The 22,068-nt window shown below is 46.3% G+C and overlaps 1 protein-coding gene across 4 annotated transcripts in view; it reads left to right on the top strand.

The window, feature by feature from the left end:
- LOC126540201 (juvenile hormone acid O-methyltransferase-like) overlaps positions 1 to 22,068 on the top strand; it is a 59,424-nt gene that overhangs the window by 25,258 nt on the left and 12,098 nt on the right. For all 4 annotated transcript variants that reach the window (XM_055075866.2, XM_050186991.3, XM_055075867.2 and 1 more), the window contains one exon: positions 16,010 to 16,340. In XM_055075866.2, coding sequence (XP_054931841.1) covers positions 16,010 to 16,340 — 331 coding nt within the window. The remainder of the gene's footprint in view (positions 1 to 16,009; positions 16,341 to 22,068) is intronic.

Here is a 22,068-nt window from a genome sequence, read left to right as displayed (position 1 = left end):
GCCTTGGTGGAATGACGAATGCAAAGAGGCACGGAAAAAACAAAATAAAGCTTGGAGCTTGCTTCGTGACTCTCCAACTGCAGAGAACCTCATTAATTTCAAGCAGGCAAAATCACAGGGCAGGAGAACACGACGACGTGCTAAGCGAGAAAGCTGGGAAAGGTACATCTCTAGTATCAATTCGTACAAGGATGAGGGTAAGGTATGGAACAGGGTGAACAGATTAAAGGGCAGGGAAACACAACCGCTTCCTTTAGTAAACGCTCAAGGCGACACCATGAAAGATCAGGCAGACTTCCTGGGTAAGCATTTTGAAAATATTGCTAGTGCATCACACTATGCGCCAACTTTCCTAAAGTTCAAGGAATGCATAGAGTGAGAGCGCCTTGAACGAAAATGCGCAGCAGATGAACCTTACAACCGTCCGTTTAGTATCGCTGAACTGAAGGCTGCTCTCAGTTTCTGCGGCAACTCAGCACCAGGTGGTGACCGCATAATGTGTGCAATGATCAAGAATATGCATCCAGAAACATTGAACACACTTCTGTCTCTTTACAACACCATGTGGGTATCTGGGCATATTCCATCCTCATGGAAAGAAGCGATTGTCATCCCAATTCATAAGCAAGGCAAGGACCCCGCATTAGCCAGTAGTTACAGGCCAATAGCACTAACAAGCTGCATGTGTAAATTATATGAAAAAATGGTAAATCGGCATCTAATCTATTTCCTGGAAAGCAACCGTCTACTTGATCCCCTTCAATGTGGTTTCAGGGAGGGTAGGTCAACAATGGACCACCTTGTTCGCATTGAGGCAAATATTAGAGAGGCTTATACACACAAACAATGTTTTCTCTCTGTATTTCTGGACTTGGAGAAAGCCTATGACACAGCATGGCGATACGGAACCCTTCGAGACCTATCTGCGATGGGCGTACGCGGCAATATGCTAAATATGATAGAAAACTACTTGACTAACCGCACAATCCGTGTTAGAGTGGGCAATGCCCTGTCCAGGCTATTCACTCAAGAGACTGGTGTGCCACAAGGGGGCGTGCTTAGTTGCACCCTCTTCATTGTGAAAATGAATTCCATCCGCAAAGTCATTCCATCCTCAATGTTTTATTCAATATATGTGGATGATGTGCAATTAGGATTTAAGTCTTGTAACCTTGCAGTTTGCGAGCGCCAAGTCCAACTCGGACTGAACAAGGTCTCAAAATGGGCAAACGAAAATGGCTTCAAGCTAAACCCCTCCAAAAGCTCCTGTGTACTTTTTTCTAGAAAGAGAGGCTTGATACAAGATCCTGATATTATGCTGCATGGACAACACATACCACTCAACACTGAACATAAATTTTTAGGCATAATACTCGACTCAAAACTAACCTTCATTCCTCATATCAAGTATTTGAAAGCTAAATGCCTTAAAACAATGAACATCCTGAAAATACTGTCACATACAACATGGGGAAGCGACAGGAAATGCCTCATGAACCTCTACAGGAGCCTTGTACGATCGCGCTTAGACTACGGTGCCGTTGTGTATCACTCAGCTACACCCAGTGCTCTCAAGATGCTGGACCCTGTGCATCATCTTGGTATCCGCCTCGCCACCGGCGCCTTTAGGACGAGTCCGATTCAAAGCCTCTATGGGGAATCGAATGAATGGTCGCTCGATCTGCAGCGGTCATATTCTACATTTAATTATTTTCTGAAAGTATATGCTAACAAAAGCCATCCTTGTTATCCCACCATAAACGATATGACCTCTGCAACACTCTTTCACAACAAACCTACAGCCAGAGAGCCATTCTCGATCCGTGTGACAAAGCTGAGCGAGGAGATGGATGTTCATATTCATGAAAATAGACTAATGGCTTCTGCCAAGCCGTTTCCACCGTGGTTGTGGCTATCCATTGACTGTGACACGTCATTTGTGGAGGTAACGAAGCACGCTCCAGAGGCGCACATTCATATGCATTTTCTGGAATTACAGTTTAAATACCCTTGTCCAGAGTATTACACAGATGCGTCTAAATCACATGCTGGCGTGTCATACGCAGCCGTCGGCCCATCCTTTTCCGAGTCCAATGTTGTGCACCCTCAAACAAGCATCTTTACAGCAGAGGCGTATGCAGTATGGTCGGCTGCAAAACACATCAGACAGTTAAAACTATGTAAGGCGGTCATATACACAGACTCATTAAGCGTCGTGAAAACATTGATGTCATGCTTCAACCACACAAATCCAGTAATTGCAGATCTTTTCTCTCTCCTCTGTACTATTTATGCCTCTGGCCAACATGTAACGATATGCTGGGTGCCTGGACACAGAGGTATTGAAGGTAACGTCCTGGCAGACCGAATTGCTACCTCCTTAGACACAAAAGCTTGCAACATGTCCGCAGCCGTTCCCGTCTCAGACCTAAAGCCATACTTACGGAAAAAACTCAGAACCTACTGGCAGCATAAATGGGACTCTGAAACCCTTAATAAACTCCACATAGTTAAGCCACATTTAGGATACTGACCATCACTGACCAAGTCCAGACGAAGTGATGTCCTATTCTGTCGTCTCAGAATAGGGCACACTTACGGTACACATAGCTTTTAGTTGACTGGCGGTGAACGTCCAATGTGCAGTAGATGTGGGGAGACACTCAGTGTTCAGCATGTCTTCCTAGAATGCCGCGAAACACAAGCCGAAAGGAAAAAACACTTCCCTTTAGCATACAGTGTATACCACTTCACCTGGCACTGTTTCTAGGCAGAAAACCGCTATTTCACATGCAATCTACCTTAGCCTTTTTAAACGACGTTGACACGCTCCACGTTTTCTGTGCAAGAAATTCGTAACACGGCCTCTTGCGAGAGGCCACGGTTGCGATGTGAACCTTTGTTATAGCACATGCCTCCTGGCCCTTGTACTCAAGGGACCAGCTGAGGCTGTTGTGCTATTTGTCAACAACAATCACCTGTCAATTTTATGACAGTTATGGAAGTTATGACAAGTTATGGAACCCTTAATTTCAAACATACTAAACGAATACGCAAAGAGGGAATGTCTTTTTCCCCATACTACGGAACGCTTTAGACCAAACCTACTTACATTACATAATGTGGCAAATACAATATCGCAATAAGCGGCCTACTATAGCGAGTGGACACCCGACATAACACCATGAAGGAGGCAGATCTATAACGCTTGACCCAAGATTTCTTTACCAGCCGCACAGTATATTATTTCCCGTACTACGATCTCCGACTCACCGACAAAGAGAAAATAAATGTGTAATCCACCAAGCATATAATATGGCAGTAAGACTAGTTAGATATGCCAGCTCAGAGGAACAACTAGAACTAGGTTACATAACGCTCTCGACGGGTTAATAGAAGCTCGCAAGAGCACACAGTTAGCTCGACTATCAAATACCAATATGGGTGGAAATTTTCTACACATACTAAACCTAAATCCCACAATGAACACTGAGGGGCGAATTTCGCTACCACAAATGACCGAACGATAGCTGGTAGTCAAACCACTCCCCAAAAATATGCTTCCGGGCAGATATTAAGGAAGGCGGTCTGCCAGGGCCAAGGCCCTTCATGAAAAATATAAGCAAGACTATTTCGTAGCGTATGCGAATGCGGTCAAGTAGAACGAAAGGCGCTACGTCCTCAGCGTAGGCTGGGGAACGTCGAATCATAAACGCCGCCAGTATTAAAGCACATCCGCACTAAAGGCCGAGGAGATGGCGATAGCTCTGGCCACCACGAACAATACTCATATGATCCTTAGTGCCTCTAAAAGAGCCTTCACTGACTTAGGCACGGGAAGCATAAACGCCAAAGCATCAAGAACCCTAAGAAATCATTATGAAAATGACAGGCTTGTAAACATAGTATGGGTCCCCGCCCTCTCGGGGAATCTTGGGAATGAGGAGGCGCACCGTGCAGCCTGAGGTTTATCAAAACATCAGGCGTGCTCATCGGACTCAGTTTCCCCCGTGAGGCGGTGACCTCATACAATTACTTGACAACTCTGTACAAAGACTGCAGGCGTGTCTATCTACCGCCGCATGACAATATAATCAAAGCGCAGGCCGCGACCCTATGCCGTATACAAACAGACTCCTTCGCCAGTCCAGATAGACTGGCTATGTTTACCAATTCGACCGAAATATCCAAAATTGTGGTTCAAGTGAATTGGCTACCCAAGATCACATTCCGTGGGGATGTGAGGGCTCCTCCCCTCCGCTCCAATCGCTCCTGCCAGCTTGCTCAAAATTTATCTCGGAAGAGCTTGTCAGAGCCCCCAAACTGGAGAAGCAGCTAGCCGTCGCTGCCCGGGCCGAAGAGGTCGCTTCCAGAGTAGAGCCACCCTGAGGCCCAGGCACATAAATTAATTTTCTATAAATAATGGTATCACCACCGCCACCTTGTCTGCGTTCTAACTGCGCCTCAGCGAAGTCAAATCAAAACGCGCCAAGCGTCTTAACGCGTGCGTTTGCCCACGAGGAGTTTATAGCTCGAAGAGCTGCGATCATGCGAAGGGCTGGGATCATGATTACGATCATTATATTGCAATCATACCTTCATCATTCAATCGTGATTATGCCGCCGTTGTGATTCCATAGTCGTCTTTGCGCCATTGTCATACAGTTACTATCATACATCCGATGTGATAGCGCCATAATCATGCCAGTGTCGTCATTCAATCTTCGTCGTCCGGTTGTCGCCACACCTTCGTCGTCATAACTTTGTTGCCACGGCATCGTCGTCTTACACTGCCCAGGATCCCATTCCTCGTGTCGTCACGCTGTCGTCGTTATAGCATTGTCGGAGGTTAGGCATTGTGATCTCATTGTCGTCATGCCGTCGTCATCCTACCTCCTTTGTCGTTCCACTGACGTCATTCCATCTTCGCAACCATCGTTGTCACTGCGTCGACATCGTCTAATCGCCTTCCGCCGCCGTGCTAATGGGTGTCTTCGGCAAGCAAGTGCCAAAGCAATGTTATACGATGTCGAGGTATGTCGCATATAGTCGAAGCAACGGATGTCTCAGAATGAACTCCACAGTTGTCGAAAATAGGCGTTGCTGCCGAAAAACCGCGTGTTGCCAAATTTATTAAATACTGATGCCACTGTCGTGGACAGTGATCGTAAGATGAGTTCTGTCGAACAGCGACAGCTGAGCATAGTTAATGCTGCATAAACAATGAAATTAGTCATAATGAGGTCTGCGCGTAGGGCATGGTCGGCAGTGGTCCTTCTCTGCGTGACTACCACGATCATAGTTTTCCTTGCTGACCTTGTAGACTCTCGGCCTTTTGCTTGCACTGGTTTTACCTCCCTATATCGGTTCAGTTCATTGCAGCAGTTTCTCGAATCAAAACCATGGTGAGTTGGCGTGAGACAGCACCAAATTACGTGCCACGCAGCGGCTTACAAATCAGAAGTACTCTGACACTCTGAGGCTTTGCCGGTTCAATTGCCAGGGGTGCCTGTAAGAGTAAATAAAGATTTAGCGAAGTGTTCTGACGCGTTCGTGAGTTTTCGAACGCAACAGTTGTTTCAAGCGCCTAAGGATGCAAGCTTCTCTGAGTAAAGTGGAGTGGGCATAGTGTCAGAATTGCTCATTCATTACATGTTTGAGACATGATGCGCTTTTTTCAAAAGCCTGCAATACTGCTTCGGCTGACTCATACATATTCATAGCATACTGAGTGGCACGAAATAAACAAGGAATATAATGCACTGCACTACACAAGAGCCTATGTTGCTAGTAGTGTACGCTGAATCCGTTTTCAAGAAGGCTCAAAAAACTACACATGGGTCTTTTTGTCATCGTCTATTTTGCATTACTGCATTTAATAGAAGCAGGTGTTTTTGAAATGTTGATGCGTTTGTTCGCGTAAAGAAGTGTTGACATTGTTTCAAGGTGCGAGATACTGAGAATGAAGGGTAGCTTACGCTGGCACATACAACTTGAAGCCACGACAATCCAAGCAAGCGCGATGACAAGCTATTTGTGCGTTGTAGAAGTGTAGGCCTTGATTCCTCAAAATTGAGCATCAATATGTTAAAGACCGCAAAAGGTGACGCTGGGTGTTTTGCGTACGTGAGATGAAGGATAGCGAAAGCCCTGTCATCAATTCACTCCTCGTGAAGGTGGATGCATGCCTGTTTGAAGCGAATAGGATAGACTCCTCGTGTCGCTTCTATTTCGTTCTGATACCAAACGTCAGCGGGAGACCTTCGTACAAAGAATTTTTTCGATAAAAACAAAAGTATTTGCGCCCAGAAAGCGAAGCAGTGATTCTTCACCAGCATAAAATACGGCAGCTGCTTGTCACGGCAGGCACGTACCCCAAGATTTTTTTTCGAGGGGGGGGGGGGGGCCGACCCAAGGTAACTTTTCTATGCAAATGAGGGGGGGGGGTACCTTTACTAGTACAAATGTGAATAACGCCCACCATTCGCGATAAAAACGCGCAGACCCACAAAAGAGAAATTAAATAAAGTGTATTTTAGAGCTACGCCTGCGCGATGCACCTCTCCTTTACTTCGGAAACAAAGAACCACGTCTAATGGACTCGCGCAGGAATAACACTGCCAAGAACAGGTAAAGAAGCGAAAGTGTAAAATAAAGATTACTTTAGTAGAATAGAACTTAAAAAAAAACAGCAGTTGGCAACAAAGGCACACGGACCGCGCGGAGTTGTTACTGTGCCAGCCAATCACAGAAGCAAACAAAACCGTCGTCATGCAGCCTTTTCAAAATGGCGACGTACTTGATACCTCCGGAGTGTCTGCTGCTCTTGAAGAGACTTTTCATCGGCGGAAGCAATGAGGTGTGCAACAGACATGGACAAAATGTATGGAGTCTGAGCATTTCACTCTTCAAAAGTCTGTGGAGCAGTTCATTTCACTGCTGAACCCATTTTACTCACGAAAATTCACTGCCAACTGAAGTGAAACTTCACAACAAAGAGTTGTAGCGAAGCAGGCATGTTATTTAAGTTCAATAAAGAATTAGGCATTCGCCATACCACTATAATAGGAGAGGGAAAAGGTATAAAATTACGCGCTAATAATTTTGTTTTTGTAGTTACCGCCTTATTTGGGTAGCAGGAAAACTTGAAGTACGAAATATTTGCAGCCCTGCGCAGCAACAGTGGCTGGTGGTCATGAGGGCGTGGGCGGGTCCTCATTGCACAGTTAAGTTGTATCCGACTATAGTAGCGTTCTTTTAATTAGCTCTGGAAGAATTATACAGAAATATATATTTGCGCAACAATCACAGTTCTTTTGGATCCCTCGTTTACTGCTCTAACCATTATGCAAAAAAGAGGTGACGCGTGCAGACAGCTCCCAAGAGTAGAGAAGTGGACAACACGAACGCCGAATGCTCTAACCAGTTAAGTGCCACAACCGACTCGTATTATCATTTGGGAAGTCACGTAACGATGCGTGGCCGCCAGTCGCGTATTGCGCCCACCGCGAAAGGCTAGAAAAACACCTACATAAGCACAGCAGAGAAGTTGCTACGTTAGGCGGCTCGAATGATAACTGTAGAAGAGTCATTCAGAACACACGGAATTTTCCTTCACTTCCGGCGGCATTTTCTCTACTTCCTTTTTAAATAAAAAGATGTTGGTCCATAAACATTTTCATAAACAACGGTTACATTTGTTAATTTCGCTTTCCCTTCCTGTTTGGCTGTTGCCTTGGCTCTCTCCCTTAGTAGATCGCTTAATTTCTCAAATGCTTGCGACTCTTGTTTCCAGTTGGCAATTTTGCACGAAAAGAGCTGTACAATTAAGGAAAAACCAGACGAGTTAACGGGCGTGTCATATTGCCTATGAGTTTAAGGGTTATTGCAGGGTTTGATGATGGACGCTGTCTCACATTATTTTATTTTCCACCTTACCTAACCCATATCGTGGGAATATGGTTCCGAGGATCTGTCAGCGTCGCAGCGAGTCGTCACTCGAGGAAATAATGAAACAAAAAGAAAACTTAAACCAAATTGGCACTTTCTCAGGCCGAAACTCGTTCCACATGCATACAGACTAGCTTACCACGAACTGAATCCCTTTCCTGGTCCCTGGATCAGTCTAAATGAAGAAGGTTGAACTAACGAAGCAACAACGATGCGTGTGACGGTTGAATAGACGGTGACAACTGAATGGATCTCGAGTTAATCGCGGGGGCACCGAATTGATGAGGAAACTGGCCTTCACATCCCAGGAGAGGCCGATAACTACCGCCATCCAAAAGAAGTGGAAAAGGCAGCAAAATGTTGACCGCCGAATAGCTGTCAAGTCTCAACATTGATTTGGCGGCGCTTTAGGAATGTGTGTGAGAAGTGGTGAGATGGGCGGGGAAGAGGGGGGGGGAGGTATGCGTCTTAATTTCGGGAGGGGGGGGGCGGGCCCCCCCGGGCCCCCCCTTGGGTACGTGCCTGTGTCACGGTCACCATGACTGGCAGTCGCCATGCTCTGTAGAACATCTACGACACTAGGACATAGAGATGAACCTCGAGACACACGAAATTTGTCAAATCTGGACTTTAAGGGGAACTGTGCGATGAAAAAGCAGCACGTGAGCATGATACAAATAAAAAAAGACAGGCTCAGTAGCCCTGAGCCAACGGTCATGCTTATCAGCTACACTATAATGTAGCCGCTCACATGTACTAGCAAGCCCAGTCATACAAACCAATAGTAAAGAAGCAGCGCTTAAGGTGAGTATTCACATGAAGGCGGTTATACCCAGATATTACGTATCAGTCTTAACAATAACACGAAATAAAGCTCGAACTTTGCGGCCGGGTTTAAAACGAAGCCATTCGCCCTTAAGCGAGCGCACCTGGAACCGCCATGTTTGGCCATAGAGTAGCCTACCGTTGATCCTAATGCCGAAAGCCTGCAAGTGACCTAGCCATGAATTGCATTTTCGTTAATGACCGGCTGGCTTTGATCCGGAGCGCTGAAAACATTGGTCTACGCATTTCATCATTTTTCCTAGAAAAATACCGACTGGTTATTGCATCTTACTCAGCATAGTTGTAAACGTTACAGAAAAAAATATCAATTATAATTATCTCATTTAAGCATGTAATTGATTGCAGTCAGCAAGTACAACTCTATAAAAGTCACGGAATATTTACTAAGAGGTAATCGAAATATTTTTACGTAAATGATCTTCCACCGCTTCTTATCGTTCCACGAACACAGTATAGAGGGCTGGGCTGGCTTTTTCAGTGCACCCTCTGCACCCTTTCACACGCGTATTTGCCATAACAACTTCGTTTAATGTAGGCCTTGTAATGTAAAAACATATTACAGTGGAATGAGGAAAGAAAGGTCGGAAATTATTCAATGACACTGGAAAACGCAAAGTCGAAACTCAACATGAGTGTTCTGACGTAGTGGGGCTCGTTCCGCACAGAAACTAGGATGGGGAATTGAACGCAAATGCGAAAACCATCGTAAGGTGTAAAATCCGGTGCCGACAATAAAGACTGCAACACCTTGACGAGGTAACAAGCTATGAGCGGAGGGTTTGTCTGACCGTGCGCAACGGCGTAGCTCGTGCGTAGCACGACCGCGGACGTTCTATGGGAATATGCGCCAAGTTCATGTGCTCAAACTACGTGGGCTAGTTGTCTTATCTATAAAGTTGCATATACGTCATGGCGACAAAGAGATATCGATTCGTAAATGATGACTATAGTATAAAGACGACCGCGTGACGATAACGATATGAGAACAATGCGGTCAAAAGTGTGACAGAGATCGAGTAACGACGACGGTATGATGATAACCGGACGACGAAGCTGGAATGACGGCGATGGCATAGCCACGATGGGGTGGGGATGATGGCGTGATAGCAAATGCATGATAGGGACTGGCTGGTGAGGGCGTATTAACAACTACAGCATCACAACGTTGGCATAATTACAAGTTAATCACGACAGCATGATTACGATTGAAGGCTAAGCAAGAAACGACTTCAATGGATCTGAGAAAACGGTACGACAACGATGGGACGACGACAATGTTGTGCCGTTACTTTACTGACGATGATAAAACAACGCGACAACGGCACAATGACAATGATACTACGACGACTACGTGACGACGGTGGCTGAAGACGACGGCATCTCGAGAGCCGAATGTCGTAGTTAGGATAACGACGACAGAACGACCACGTCGGCATCACGGCGAAGATATGTCAACGAACGCAAGACGACAACTATACGACGGCAATGGCACGACAACGGCACGAGGACAACGCGATAGCGGCGAGTTTATGATGACAATGGCGTGACGACAACCGCATCATAAAGCCTGCATGACGAAGAGGGCATCACGAGGGTGGTCTTACAGCGGTTGTATGATATCGACCGTCCTATGATGACGGCATGGGAACCGCGCCATAATCACGATTGAATGACGAAGTATTATAACAACAGAATGACGAATAAATAGCGACGTCGACGGAACGACGAAGTAGGTATCAGGACAATGAGATGGCGTTACTAAGTGATCGCGTTGGTAATACGGTAGCGTGATGACGACGGTATGACAACTTTGTGATGACGATGGCATACCGACAGTCGGATGACGAAGTTATAATCAGGACGACGAAGCGGTCGTGACGGCATCGCGACGGGAGTTTCACAATGGACACACGACGACTTTATGTCTACAAGGCCGTGACCATGATGGCTTGATGAGAGACGGCTGACAAAGCTGGAATGACGACGATGCACTAATCACGACAGGATCACCACCACGAGCGCACATCAACTTGCCGAAGCTATTAAACAACTTAAGCCACTGGGCTGAAATAGATGTGACGACGACGTTATCACGACAGTAAAACCACGAAGCTGGAATGACAACATTTGAACGACTACGACGGCATGACGACGGTGGTGGGAGAACGACTGTATGAACACTCTATGCCCATGATGGTGTGAAGACGACGGCAGGAAGAGAGTCAGGTGACAAAGGTGCAATGACGATAATGCAACGACTCCGATGGCACTACGACCACGAGTACATACCCAGTGGCCCAAGCTAAGACACAACTTGGCCCAGTGCAAAAGGTTATAGGGTGTGATGACGACGGCATGACGAGAGTCAGAACATGTCACTGCAATGACGACGAAGGAATGCCGACGACGGCATCATGAAAACGACAGATACTTAGCGACCTAAGTAGGTAGACAACTTTGGTTACTGGGTTGGCGTGAGAGAGAGATAAAAGGAAGTCAGGGATGTTAACCAGTCAAGATTCTGGTTGGCTACCCTGCGCTGGTGGGAGGGACAAGGGAAATATTTTCGTGCTGTCATGCACCGCCGACCCAAACAACCCCCGGCGCCGGAAATCATTCTGGATTTAGTTTAGAATGCTTTTATTTGCGCTGGAACGGACATTGCGGCAAGAACATTGCGAAATTGAGCTGGATTTTGCGGCGAAGCCCATACACCAGGAGTCACATAACGCAAGGAGCTTCATCCGAGCGCTAAGTGTAAAAGCGTTTTGCTGGCGAGCGAGTTCTTCGCGGCATCTCGCGGAGGCCACGGAATCTACGGAGCGCGTGGATTTCAATTCCGAAACATTATGGGCATAAAGTTCTCATAAACTTTCGATGCGAAAGGTTCATTGACATTTCCATGCTTTAGATCTTCAATTCCAGAACTTTGTTGGTTTAATGTTCTTATAAACATCTGACGCCAAAGGTGCATTGACTTTTCTAAAGTCGTACATCGCACCATACAACGAAACAAGCCAAATCAACACACTATCAGACAAGTTGGCGAAGCACGCAGCGAGGCCCGATGAGACGAAGCGTTGTGGTGGTTCATTTGTGCCGTCATGTCAGAGAAAAGAATATCAACATTTTTTTTTACGTGCACCAAAGCATCCATGTCAAGACACTAAAGTCAGCAAAGGTAACTATGTTCTTATTTATTTTCCTACTTTTACTTTTATTCGCGAGGACACATTCAGCCTCTTCAATTTTCTTGCTCTCGCTGCCCGTGGGCTGCCAGAGCCAGCTTGCGTTTTTCTCGCATGCGTATTTCTCATGTTGCCCCGACCACCGCGCGGCGCCACTTCAGTGCGCGTTCGTTTTCATCTTTACCGGATCTGGCCTAGTGGATTTTCACCTGGAAGAGCTTTGACGCTTTCTGGCGAGCAGACGAGAAAAATAAACAATGGTCGCTCGCGGCTATCACTGTAGAGATTCGACAGATTGCGACGCGTTCGCTTGAACGCAACCTGTTCGGAAAGTCTTGTCTCGCCGGTGTGGGATACTGAGCACTATGCGGATGGTTCTCTGTGGACCAAGCGTCTCACGTTTTCTTCGATATTCCTTCGGTAGCCGCATTAAGTGCCCAAAGTAGGCATTCGATTGTGGCTAACATGCTTTCCTTCGAGTTTCTTTTTAATTTCGGTGCAGCGCCCCACAAAATAAAAAAAGATGTTGTTGCGCGGCAGCGAACTGTCGCATGGCGAAAGTTCGATTTTGTTACTTCTTTTGCCGAAAATAAAGGGCCACGGGACGCTTCAGTTACCGGATACGCTTACTATATTGTTGCAGTAGCAATTATATGGACCCTCCATGCAGGCGCATTCCTGTCGTCGCCCTCATATTCCGTATAAAGTTCCAAGGGCGATAAAATCGTGACCGCGTGCCGGATGCTGTATGTACGAGTGAAACCGTTGGGGGGTGGGGGGTGGCATGGGTGAGTTGACGATGGTGGCTCTGTTTTGTGCGCGCAAGGGAGAAAAGTGGGGAGGAAGCGCGCCGCCTTCCGTCGCGCGCGATACATTAGGGGGAGTGGTTGGAGGGCAGTGGCAATGCCAGAAGTTTCGTATACAGGGGGGGTGGCGGCTCATGACAGCTTGGCCTCCTCCTTATAGAATTTGTCGAGGTATCACATAAATGAATAACTGCCCTGTCATTGCCGAAGATGCAGCGCACTTTCAAGACAAATAAAATCTATTTTCCTCTTATAAAATAATATACTTGTATATTCCCAAAATTGTGCCCGAGACAACTGATATCAATGGTTCCATGCTTTTTCTATTTAATATGTAAAGAGAATATCACACGAACTTTGCAGCTATACCAGTTAGAAACCAGCAAAGCAGTGCATGCCCCTGATATGAAAAATGAACCCGCCGTGGTTGTTTAGTGGTTATGGTGTTGCGCTGCTAAGCACGAGGTGGCTGGATCGAATCCCGGCTACGGCGGCCGCATTTCGATGGGGGTGACATACGAACACACCCGTGTACTTAGATTTAGGTGCACTTTAAAGAACCCCAGGTGGTTCAAATTTCCGTAGACCCCTACTACGGCGTGCCTCATAATCAGAAAGTGGTTTTGGCACGGTAAAGAAGAAAATGAAAACTGTAAAGGCCATGAAATGAACAAGTTGAAGACGCATATTTTAACGAGACGTTGTCATTCAAGAACCTTGTTTACATTTTATGCACATACAGCGGCCATGACGCTGTCTTTTGTTCCAATGTATTGCACACAAGCAGCTGTCACCGGTCGTATATTGTGAGTAATCGCACTGAATTTATAGTCGCAATAGAGGGGCCATTTGAAAGCAGGAGTTCTGCAAAATATACGAGGGCGAGTCAAATGAAAGCAAGCCGATGCGAATATATGACTAACAGTGTGCTTTGTTTAAAAGTAGTCTCCATGAGCATTTAGACATTTGTCCCACTGACTAACGAGTCGCGCGATTCCTGTCTCGTAAACTTCTTGTAGTGGTGCTTCAAAGATTCGGTAGCTGACTCTTTCACGTCACCGTCCGACACGAACCTGGTTCCCTTGAGCTGGCTATTTAATTGCCCCAAAATGTGGAAGCCACAAGGCGACAGGTCTGGGCTGTATGGCGGATGTTGCAGCGTTTCCCACTTGAAGTTTACCAGTTTAGTGTTAACCACATCAGCGACGTGTGACGGGCATTGTCGTGGAGCAAGGTGACCCCATTCCTCTATATTCCACGTCATTTGTTCTCGATTGCGATACGCAGCCGATCTGACGTTTCACAATATCAGAGACGATTGATAGTCTCTCCAGGCTTAGCAACTTCGATCAGTAATGGCTCCTGACAATTTCCGACAGAAATGACAGCCTTTTCTTTCTTTGCAGGTACTGAGTTCGAATGTTTCCACTGTAAGCATTGTCGTCGTGTTTCAGGCTCATAATAGTGGCACCATCATTCGTCCCCGGTGAAAGCTGCCGACAAGAATTCGTTACCCTCATTGTGACACGGGATCAGATGAGTCAAGGCAGCACCGAACCTCTCCGTCTTCAGGCGGTGATTTCTATAATCTTGGCATCCATTGCGCACACAAGTGTAGATAACCGAGATGTTCATGAATTATTGTGTGAACCGAACTTCTCGCGCTCTGCCAGTACATCGATGCTTATCCTCCTTTCTTGTCTAATCAGGTCATCAACTTTTCCAACTGTGTTGGGGGTGATTGACGGTGACTTTGGCCCGGTTTTGGATCGTCTTCTCAACTTTCACGTCCTTGTTTGAACGGTTTGCTCCAACGCTTCACAGTGGCCAATGAAATGCAATGTTTCACGTACACGGCAGCGATACGGTGAATAATTTCTTTTTGGGAAACACCTTCAGCTGTCAAAAACCTCACGACAACACGCTGTTCAACTTTTGGAGTGTCCATTATGTCACGCAACCATGTTCAACCCAGTGCACGAGAGCATTAACGAATCTTTATCCTCACACCTGCGTGTCACTTTTGTAAATGACAGATGGCTGCGTGCTACGCGCATGCCTTCACATTTTTCATTTTTTCTTTCCACTTTTCTTTTCTTTTCTTTCAAACCACTTTCTGATTATGAGGCGCGCCGTAGTAGGGGTCTCCGGAAATTTGAACCACCTGGGGTTCTTTAACGTGCACCTAAATCTAAGTACATGGTGTGTTCTATTTCACCCCTATCGAAATGCGGCCGCCGTAGCCAGGATTCGATCTCGCCACCTCGTGCTTAGCAGCGCAACGCCATAATCAAGCAACCACGGCTGGTATATTATTCATATCAGCGGCATGCACTGCTTTGTTGGTTTCGAACTGGTATGTTTCTTTACGTAATAAATAGACAAAAATCATGAAACCATTGATATCAGTTACTTCGGGCACAATTTTTGGGATATACGAGTATACTCTTTTATGAGAAAATATAGATTTTATTTGCCTTGAAAGTGCTCAGCATCTTTGGCAATGGCAGTACAGTTATTAATTTGATCCCGCGACAAATTCTATAAGGAGGAGGCTGAGGTGTCATGAGACCCTCCAGCCCCCCCCCCCCCCCCCCCCCGACTGGAATTTCCTATTACGCCGGTGTATGTAGGATAGGGACATCCCAAAATGGTCTCCACGTTTCTTTAGAGTAGTTAGTTTGTGGCGGCCAGTAGGACCAGTGAAAAGGGGCCGTGGAGAACATACAGATTAGTGCGAATACTAAACACGACGGTACCTGTCTGGCATCCCAAGCACTTCTGCTACCTCGAATTTTTGCGGGCTAGTTCAGCCGATTTTGTAGCGTGAGCGAACTGTTCGTGAATGCACTGTGGTCAACAAGAACGAAAATTACCATGTAGCTTAGTAAGACGCGTTCCTGGAATACTGGTGCATGGTTGTTTTTGGGAAGGTTTAGTATTTATTTATGCATTTTTCAATACTGCTGAAAAATAAGTACAAGGTATAATTCGGACATGCACAAAAAAATAAGACATCCATACACGCATGATGACTTTTTCTGTGTCAGCTGTTTAACGTAGTTTCTAAAAGATGTTTAATTTTTGTTCACTTTGCAGCAAGGAATAATTGCGCGCATAAGAACTGCGCATGCCAATACTTAAATATTCCTGACGCAAATAATCCCCCGTGAAACATACCTAACTACACGTCACTCAGCAAGCATTGTTTCCACACAGGTGTCCGCCATGCCGACGTATCGTGGCCGTGGACTTCTCACCCAAAATGCTTGAGTACGCCAAGGAACACTTTCCGCACCCACGCATCGAATACAAACTGCTGGACATAGGTCACGACGTCGAGAATTTCTTGACCGAACACGGATCATTTCAGCGGGTGTACAGCCTGAGGACATTGCACTGGGCGAAGGACCAGGCCCGGGCATTCTCTAACATTGCGCGCCTGATGGCACCAGGTGGAGAATGCATCCTGCTATTTTTGGGTCGCTGCGATACCTTCGATTTTATTCGTCGCATGGCTCAGCTGGAGCCTTGGACGAAATATAGTCACGTGAGTACCGCTTTTGTAAAACTAGCAGATTCGGAATCGTTGCTGTTATAGAAAGGCAACATTTATCGCCAAATCGTTCGCGAGCATTTTGCATCCCATTCCAGTAGAGGAGAAGGTTGGGCCTTGGTAAACTTATAATATCGTATTTTACAAATCAGTGTGAAAACAGGCGAGGACGAATTAAAGATCTGTACACACATGAGCGCTGACTCTTGCCTATAACTTGCTTGAGCAAAACCAATATATATGCACTGAACAACTTCACAAAAAAATTCATCGCTTAAAACCCTTCTTGCGTGTAGTGTAGCACAATGGGCGCAGGTTTGTTTGACCTCCCAACCTTTCCTTGCTTTGTTTCCTCGTCGTCCTCACTCACAAAGAATGGTTTCTAGTAAAGTTAAAGAAATGGGTGCGCGCGTGGCAGAGTAACAGGTATAACTACGAAAAAATGTGAAGCCTACTTGTTACGTAGAAAAAGTATTAAGAAAATTAAAGGAACAGACGGCTTGCTTATTCATTTGTCGCCTTCCCATACCGCAACTTTTACTTGACATAAATGGACAATAAGACATTAAAACAATTCCGAAAATTAGTAACCGACGCCTCAGACATCCGCGAGCTCAAAACAGGCGCCGTCATTCTTTCCGAAACTCAACATAGCATGTAGAAAACACGAGACCAATAAAAAAAAAAACACTTTCTTGCCTTTGAACAGTGGACTACGACACCAATGAAAGTAATACGGGGTTATCAGCGATCGAAATTGAAAAAAAAGATTTACAGGTTCTAAATAACGACAGAAAGGTATAAATAAAGTTGCCCGCAGGAAGCTGCTGTGACGCAGCAAGCAACAGCGCCCAACAGGAACATCCTGCCGGAAGTGGCTAGCAGTAAGAATTTTTTGTCACAACGCAGGCGCTATGACGACTGCTGGCAGCCAGGTTACAGGTGTCGTACCTCGATGGCGCACAAGGGAAGAGCGACAGAAAACCGTCGGCGTTGTCGGTGCCAAATCAATGGATGAGATACATTTAGTATGACGTGTACTGCACGTCCTGCTCAGGCTATCGTATGTACCGCAATGTGCTATGACGGTGCCTGGACAGAAAGATTGATGTGTATGCACACAGCGCACACAACGAAAGCCCGAACGTTACCCTGTCTCCGTCAGAGCCGATTCAGCGGAGCCTTACCGTGCGTCCACTTGGCTTTTTGTTTTACAGCGAAGCTGTTTATTCAATTCAATTCAGCTTATTTGGACATACACATGTACAGAGGACATACACAGGCACAGGCCTCGTGGTACAGTATGTCCACGAGGCGCGGCAAAAGAAGCCACAATGCCTCCTGACAGGGCCTTCACCTCGGGGCCACACATTATGACAGCAGGTCGGCATGACAAAATACTGCACTACATTGTGAGATCAATGAAATCAGTGGAAATTCAGAAATACAATGCTGCGTCACATATGACAAATTATCCTGTTATTTGATATTATACATTGATTACATCATTCTAATTCACGGAAACAATGATGTAGATAATCATTCAGATTGCACTTGCTCAAGATAAAAAGAATGGTACAATTCTAAGCAAAGGAGGCAGGAGAAGAAAGCATCATTTTCATTTTTTTCTTAAATTGAGAAAGGGTTTTGCAATCATTTATACAGTTGATCATTAAAGGATAAGTGTTACAGAGTGTAACTATTTGATTGTCTATGATCTGAGTGCCATAATTTGTGCGTGACTTCGACCAAACCATAGATACAGTGCGCAAGTTATGGGTAAGGTTCCTGTTTAAGTACTTAGTGCAGAAGGATGTAAAATCATGCTTAATGTTATGAAAAATAAGTACAGCCAATGAGAAACTGTAAAGTTGATAGTATGGCAGTACCTTAACTGCGTCGTACAGGGATTCTTTGGTAATAGGTGCGGAACGGAATACCGCCTTCAACGCCCTGAACTGAAGCGAAAAAAGGCGGTCTGAATCCGATTTGTTGCATGTACCCCAAGCTAGCTGACAGTACATAAAATTGGAGTGAACTATGGAAAAATAAATCTGCTTTCTCAAACGCAGAGGTAAAAGATATTTTACGCGTTGCAACAAACCGATAGACCTAGATGCTTTCAAACGAACCTGATCCACGTGATCTGTCCATGTTAAGTCATATTTGAAACAGACGCCCAGGAAGCGGCAAGAACTTGTTGGCAATAGATTGGTATTATATATCTGTAGTTGGACGTGATGATTCAAGGGCTTGTTTTTGGGGCGGAAAATAATATATTGTGTTTTCTTTATATTTAAGTCAAGTTCGTTCCTATTTAACCAGATCTGTAGCTGACTCAGCCACTGATTTGCATGTTCTTCAAGTGAGGCTAGATTTGGACCAGAAAAGAAGACATTAGTGTCATCCGCGTAAAGGATAATATCAGGTGTCAGGGGGATGTTAACGAGGTCATTGATGTATAAAATAAATAACAAAGGCCCAAGAATAGATCCTTGCGGCACACCGTACTTAATTATTCCTATGTCTGACAGAAATTGATTCATACTAGTGTATTGTTTTCTTCCTTTGAGATAACTGTCTATCAGCTCATGTGCTATTCCTCTGATACCATACTTTCCCAGTTTTTCCATCAGAATTTCATGTTTAATCGAATCAAAGGCTTTTCGGAAGTCAAGAAAAATGCCCAGTGTATATAGTTTCTGTTCAAAGTTTTCAAAGTTCAAGTGTTCAAAGTTTATGGCTAGGATTCCGTTTATTTTGGTTCTGCATCAACAAAAAATTGGGACAATTCTGGTTATAGTACAGAAATGGTCCAAGCGCAATGGCACCTGCCCCTGTGTCCACAGACAGCCTTCTCCGTATGGGTCTCCATAACACGGTTGAACAACTAATAGAAGGCCATCTCTCCAGTCAGAAAATGCGCCTGGCTGTGACCCAAACATGACAGAAAGCTCTTAAAGGGATACTGAACAAAACTTTTGCCGCCGAGATTTTTAGCCCAAATGAAAGCTTGGGCGCTGAAATGGGTTTACACAACCCTGTTTTCAAACACAAAGTAGCGGAAAGTAATAAATTTCATACATTTTTCGCAAAATACCGCGTCTAGCGGCCGCACCGTGAACTACAGGAAATCACGTTCCTGTGAAGTTGTTTGTGCCGGATACCGGCGAGCCAGCCATCGCCCGCGTCGCTCCACCTGCATGGACGGGGCCGGATGGCAGCGGACAACGTCTCAACAGCGCTGTTTCTCTCGGCCGCATACTTCTTTTACCAAGCGGATCATGTGGCCAAGTCTTCACAATCGCCGTTTGTAATGTGTGCTGTTTTGTAATGTGATGAGTGAAGCCCCAGGCACAACACAGGAGAATGCCTCTACGCTGCTGCGCGCAAGGATGTGGGAAAAGTATCGTCGGACGAGACAAGCAGTGTCATACCTTTCCGGCAAAGCTTCCGGGCTTCGAAAGATATGGATTCGCGCTGAGCGCAAATCCCCGCCATCATGGGTACCGACAAAGCACGACTTTCCATGCGCTGAACTCTTCGAAGACACTGACTATCAGACGAGCCCTGCTTTGCTGCAAGGCTGCGTCATGTCAGCGAAAAGGCAGCGCCGAAAGTCTGACGCTATCCCTTCCATTTACTCCAGAAAGCGGAAAGAAGAAAGGAACGGAGCAAGCGGAGGTACATTTGAGAAGATGAAGCGAAAAGAGCTATGCTTTTCAGTTCCTTATTTCACAGCGGAAAAACGAAGACGAGATTGGTGGGCGACGGGCAAATGCATCGTGCCATCGTCGTACTGCTACTCTCTCGAGCGGCATCGCAGTATCAGGGTCCTTCATTACTTTTCCCCTGGTCATATAGCATCCGCAGTGGACGCACCACAGCGCTGCCGCAAGTCAAAGGTGGACTGGAGCAGACGCCGAGCGGACGCCACAAGTTTTCTATGCGTATGCTCGCTATTGCGCGTGTCGACTGCGTGTATCGGCGTGTGAATATTATTGTCGACATGACGTGCAAATTGCCGTCCTGTTTCTGTACAGTGTTCAGAAACTTCAGTGCGAACAATTTCGAAACAACTACAACATGTTGTTTCATTTCGAGCTTCAACGGTGTTCGAAAGAGTGAAGAAAATTATGGGGTTTTGCTTGCCAAAACCACTTTCAGATTATGAGGCACGCCGTAGTGGGGTACTCCGGAAATTTGGACTACCTGGGGCTCTTTAACGAGCACCGAAATCTAAGTACACGGGTGTTTTCGCATTTCGTCCCCAATGCGGCCGCCATAGCCTGGTTTCGTTCCCACGACCTCGTACTCAGCAGCCCAACACCATAGCCACCAAGCAACCACGGCGGGTGTCCGAAACGGTGGCTTAACTCATTATGCGAATGGTACACTTCCACCAATCCATCGTTAGAAAGTGCCTGCAGAGTAAGTTTATGTCGCAGTTTTACGTAAATGCGCCATTCGCGCCATCGCTTCCACTCGCACCTTACATGTGCGCGCTTACAAAGCAATGAGAGGTGGACGTCCGTCAGGCAAACGGCGGCTGCCCACCTCTGTTGCTTATGCTACTGCTGCTGCTGCAAGCTGGCACACGACGTCACGGCAGTCAGCGCGAACAACGCGCGTACCGGCGTCAAGCCACCGCGCGCTCACAATCGTTCGAAAATACAGCCAGCCGTTAAGAAATATGTGAAATAAAGACTGTATGGGGGGGGGGGGGGGAGGGGCAGTAGCGTCTCCCCAGTCAAATTTGGCTGCTTCCCTCATTTTTTTCTTATTGTTACGGCACAACTAAGAATGGCGCCAGTCACAAGAAGACGATTTGACGAGTAGGGGTGGAATCGCTATCGACAGCCACCTTGTTTATGCATCGTTCTCTCTCGTGTAAATATTGTAAATACACCTTTATATGTGACATCTGCAACGCAGAAAATTGGTGGGAGGTGCGCGGTACTCACGAGAAACAACAAAGGAGCTCCGCTGTGGTCGTCACCTCGGACTGGACAACCTGACGGACGAAACAGGAGCCGACATGTCGCGGCCCACATCAACGCTTACAACCCCGACGGTTGTGCTGGTTCAGCCGCGGGATTTAGGAAGCTTCTGCGGCACAAACCACCTCAACATGGCAGACTCGATCGCCACGTACGAGCGTTTAAGTGCACAGAACAAATGGGATCCGACGATTATGTTGGCTAACTTGGTCTTCTACCTAAAAGGCACGGCGAAGGTGTGGTATGACGACCACGAGGAAGAGCTTAACGACTGAGACACGTGTAAACAGAAGCCGAGGGACTTGTTCGGCCGTCACGCTGGGCGAACCAGCACCGCTAAGAAAGATCTAGGGACCCGCGCACAGACGCCCACAGAATCATACGTCTCTTACATCATGGACGTGCTGGCTCTGTGCCGTAAGACCGACAGCGATATGGCTGAGTCAGACAAGGCTAGGCATATATTGAAGGGAATCGCTGACGGTGCTTTCAACCTTCTGGTGTGAAAAAAAATTTTGAAAGAGTACAGGACGTCATAAAAGAGTGTCAACGCCCTGAGCAGGCCAAGAGCTGCCGCATTGCAACGCCGTTCGAATGTCTGTTGAACACAGCTGCGGCATCCTCCTGTAACGAGAAGCTAGAAGTGCAGCGACCATCACCGACACATGACCTAACTGGGATAGTGCGGCGAGAACTTGAAGCCATGGCATCTGCAGCCTTTT

The sequence above is a fragment of the Dermacentor andersoni genome, chromosome 2, assembly GCF_023375885.2.
Source record: "Dermacentor andersoni chromosome 2, qqDerAnde1_hic_scaffold, whole genome shotgun sequence".
NCBI lineage: Eukaryota > Metazoa > Arthropoda > Arachnida > Ixodida > Ixodidae > Dermacentor > Dermacentor andersoni.
This window is presented reverse-complemented; position numbering and strand designations above follow the sequence as displayed.